Source organism: Sphaeramia orbicularis, chromosome 19, assembly GCF_902148855.1.
Source record: "Sphaeramia orbicularis chromosome 19, fSphaOr1.1, whole genome shotgun sequence".
Taxonomy (NCBI): Eukaryota; Metazoa; Chordata; class Actinopteri; order Kurtiformes; family Apogonidae; genus Sphaeramia; species Sphaeramia orbicularis.
The window spans coordinates 36,319,393-36,322,660 of NC_043975.1; the positions used below are offsets into that span (position 1 = coordinate 36,319,393).

Here is a 3,268-nt window from a genome sequence, read left to right on the forward strand (position 1 = left end):
CAGAAATGTGCAGACAGCAATAGATGGTGAACTGGAGAGGGAAATGATCACACATTGGACCTATAGGTGTTAATGTTTTTAGGGGGACTCTGAAGGCCTGCAGAGTGGACAGGTAAATGCAAATGTTAAAAAAAAAAAAAAAAAAAAAAAAAAAAAAAAAACTCAAGGCAGTGAAGTATGCGTGCTTAGGCGCTCTTGGCTGAAGGCTGGGTTTCACCACGACCTCGCCTGGAGCGCAAGAGGGGGGAAAACAGTGGAGCCAATGGGAAGGCAGCATCCAGCCCAGCTCTCTATAACTCTGTGTCACAGGAGCTGAGCAGTGCCACAACCGAGTTTCTGCAGCTGGGATAGTTTCATTGGACTATAGGCTTTTCCACAGACGTGCGTGCAAAGAGCGCACACGCCAGTACTCATTTATTTCTGCTTTGCGCACTCCACAACAACAACAACAACAACAAAAACAGACAGACCAGAGGACTTGGGTTTATTCTGGAGGGCTGCTTCCACCATGAGCGCCGGACAGACTTATGAAAAGAAGATTGCGAGTATTTTGACCGATCTTCCCGGATCTATGAGTTGCCACCCGAACTCCAAGGACTCTCCTACTCTGCCCGAGTCTTCGGTGACGGACATGGGCTACTACAGCGGACAGACAGCCCACGGCCACCACGAATACTATCAGGGCCAACCGTACGGACAGCCCATGAACTCTTACCATCACCAGTTTAATCTGAACGGAATGGGGGCCGCTGGAGCGTACACCACCAAATCTGAATACCCCTACACGAATAGCTACAGACAGTACGGACATTACAACAGAGATCACCTTCAGGCCTCGCCTCCAAACTCAGGTAAATGTCCACAGAATCCCCGTTGATCGTGTTTATTTCCAGTGCGCAGGCGGTGTTCTGTGTTCAAGACTGTCTGATAAAGGATAAGAGCTACCGAAACACAAAGTACATGCAGTGTTTTATTTATATTCTACTTTAAAAAAATCAGCTGAGCTTTTAGAAAACTGTAGAAATGGTAGAATGTAATGTGTTGAGTCTGGAACCTCATACCTGCTTTGTGTTTCAGGTCATACATTTTGAGCTTTCACCCGCAGTGTAAAGTATGTTTGCCACTATATTGGATTTATTATGTATATACAGGTAAAGCTTAACACCTGGTTCATGGTAGTCATCCGGCTGGTGTCAATGTTTGGTTTTAACACCTTACTGTCCCGCCGTTAACAGAGGTTATAAAACAATGATGCTTTGATTTAAGAAAACAGTATTCAATCTGTCTCTCTGGAATGGTAGCTGGAAATCTGACGGAGTAAATGTGGATTACTTTTGGCCTTTGTTTCCATTTTTTTTCTTTGTGGCTGTTGTGGGTTTTGAAAGATTTTTCCCGGCTGAGGTCTTTATTTTTTCCGATCTGAAAACTATCCCCTTAAATTATTATGACGAAAAACGTCCTGTGTTTCGAGATGTAAAGTGTCCGCGCATTTTTACGCAGTTGAAATTCTCACACAACTTCGGTTTGTTTTTTTTGTTTTGTTTTTTTTACTTTGCTGTTTATTTTATATGCTAAAGTGTTACTCAAAAGTCTTTTTCTATAAATTTATTTTTAGTGAAAGAAGAGCCAGAGCCCGAGGTCCGCATGGTGAATGGAAAACCGAAAAAGATCCGCAAGCCGAGGACGATCTACTCCAGCTACCAGCTCGCTGCTCTGCAGAGGCGCTTCCAGAAGGCGCAGTACCTGGCCCTGCCCGAAAGAGCGGAGCTGGCGGCTCAGCTCGGCCTGACTCAGACACAGGTAAGCTGCCTTCCATGACACTTTCAGATTAATCAATACTTTAAGAATCATGAGAGTCAGAGCGTCCCGGGATGACCAAACTCTTACTCTATAATTACCCACCTATGCGTAATTACGCACAGCAGACGCTACTTCTGCCTCTCGCTTTAAGTTTATTTTCTTGCCATAAAATACAACTAAACAATGTCTGAGTTAAATATACATGACCTGTAGTATTTATGGAAAACTATTACTGAACACTTGTGAAAATAAATAAATAAATCTGTCGGTTTTCTGTTAAATTAATGTGCGCTCTCCTACTCCCACAGGTGAAAATCTGGTTTCAGAACCGGAGGTCCAAGTTTAAGAAGCTCTACAAGAACGGTGAGGTCCCCTTGGAGCACAGTCCTAACGCCAGCGACTCCATGGCATGCAACTCCCCGCCCTCCCCCGCAGTCTGGGACAACAGCACCCCTCAGAGCACCCCGATCAGCAGACCCCAGGTGCCGCAGCCGGCGCACAGCTCGTCGCCGCCCTACCTGGAGGATTATAACAACCACTGGTACCAGCAGGGATCACACATACAACACCCGGGCACCGTGCACCACCCTGTCCCACAGCAGAGCGTGGGGGCTGTTTATTAACAATGACTCCAGAGCAGTTTTATCTCCAGTTTAATTTTTTAAAAGCGAGGTCTCTCCATAATGACTCTGCAGAGCAAAGGTAAAGACTGAACCGGACAGACCTGAAGTGAAACATTTGCCTGTGATTTCTGGATGATCGGCTTGGCAAGAGTGTTTCAGAACTGGGTTTCCAATTCACAAAGCACATAAGGGATTCCTAATCACTTGTGGCAGCATATTTAAAGGACATCTGGCGTGGTTTTCTAAATTATTTATCGCTTCTGTTGTATTTCCTTAACATCTTTTGTAAATGAATATGCAAAGTTCTTTTTTTTTTTTTTTTTTTTTTTTTTTAACAAGTAGCCTAAAACACAAACCGATTATTGACAAAACTGTGCAGTTGATCCATGCTACACCTAAATCATGCATGTGGGTTTGTAAAGAGCGCGTCAAAACTCAGGTCATATTTATATGGATTTGTACAAAACGTCGAAGGCTGTAAATATGTGTTTATATGCAGAACCACTATGATCATATTTGTCTGAAACGGAACGACTGCACTGTGGTGCTTCCTTTTTATATTCATGTAAGTAGTCCACTTGTTGCCTTCCTGTCAATTGAATAAAGGTGTTAATTGGATATTGTGTGTCTAGCCTTTTAATAAACAGACTGTAGCCCCACCAGCTTTTTCATATGCAGATCATTCATCTGGGACCTTTAAGTATTCTAAGCGCAAACAACATTTTACCTTTTCCGCTCATTCCCGAAAAATAAAGCTCTTATCATCTTAAATGTGATTAACTGATATAATTGTATTCATGCAAAGTGAATTTCACTACAATCCTGTCGTAGATGTACAAAAAAAG

The 3,268-nt window shown here is 43.2% G+C and overlaps 1 protein-coding gene across 1 annotated transcript; it reads left to right on the forward strand.

Annotated features, from left to right (window-relative positions):
* Positions 1 to 317: 317 nt before the first annotated feature.
* On the forward strand, positions 318 to 3,041 carry dlx3b (distal-less homeobox 3b). The gene is made up of 3 exons (XM_030122492.1): positions 318 to 851; positions 1,616 to 1,800; positions 2,109 to 3,041. Exons 1-3 carry the CDS (start codon positions 509 to 511, stop codon positions 2,421 to 2,423), a joined length of 843 nt encoding a protein of 280 aa, XP_029978352.1. The 5' UTR covers positions 318 to 508; the 3' UTR covers positions 2,424 to 3,041.
* The last annotated feature ends 227 nt before the right edge of the window (positions 3,042 to 3,268 follow it).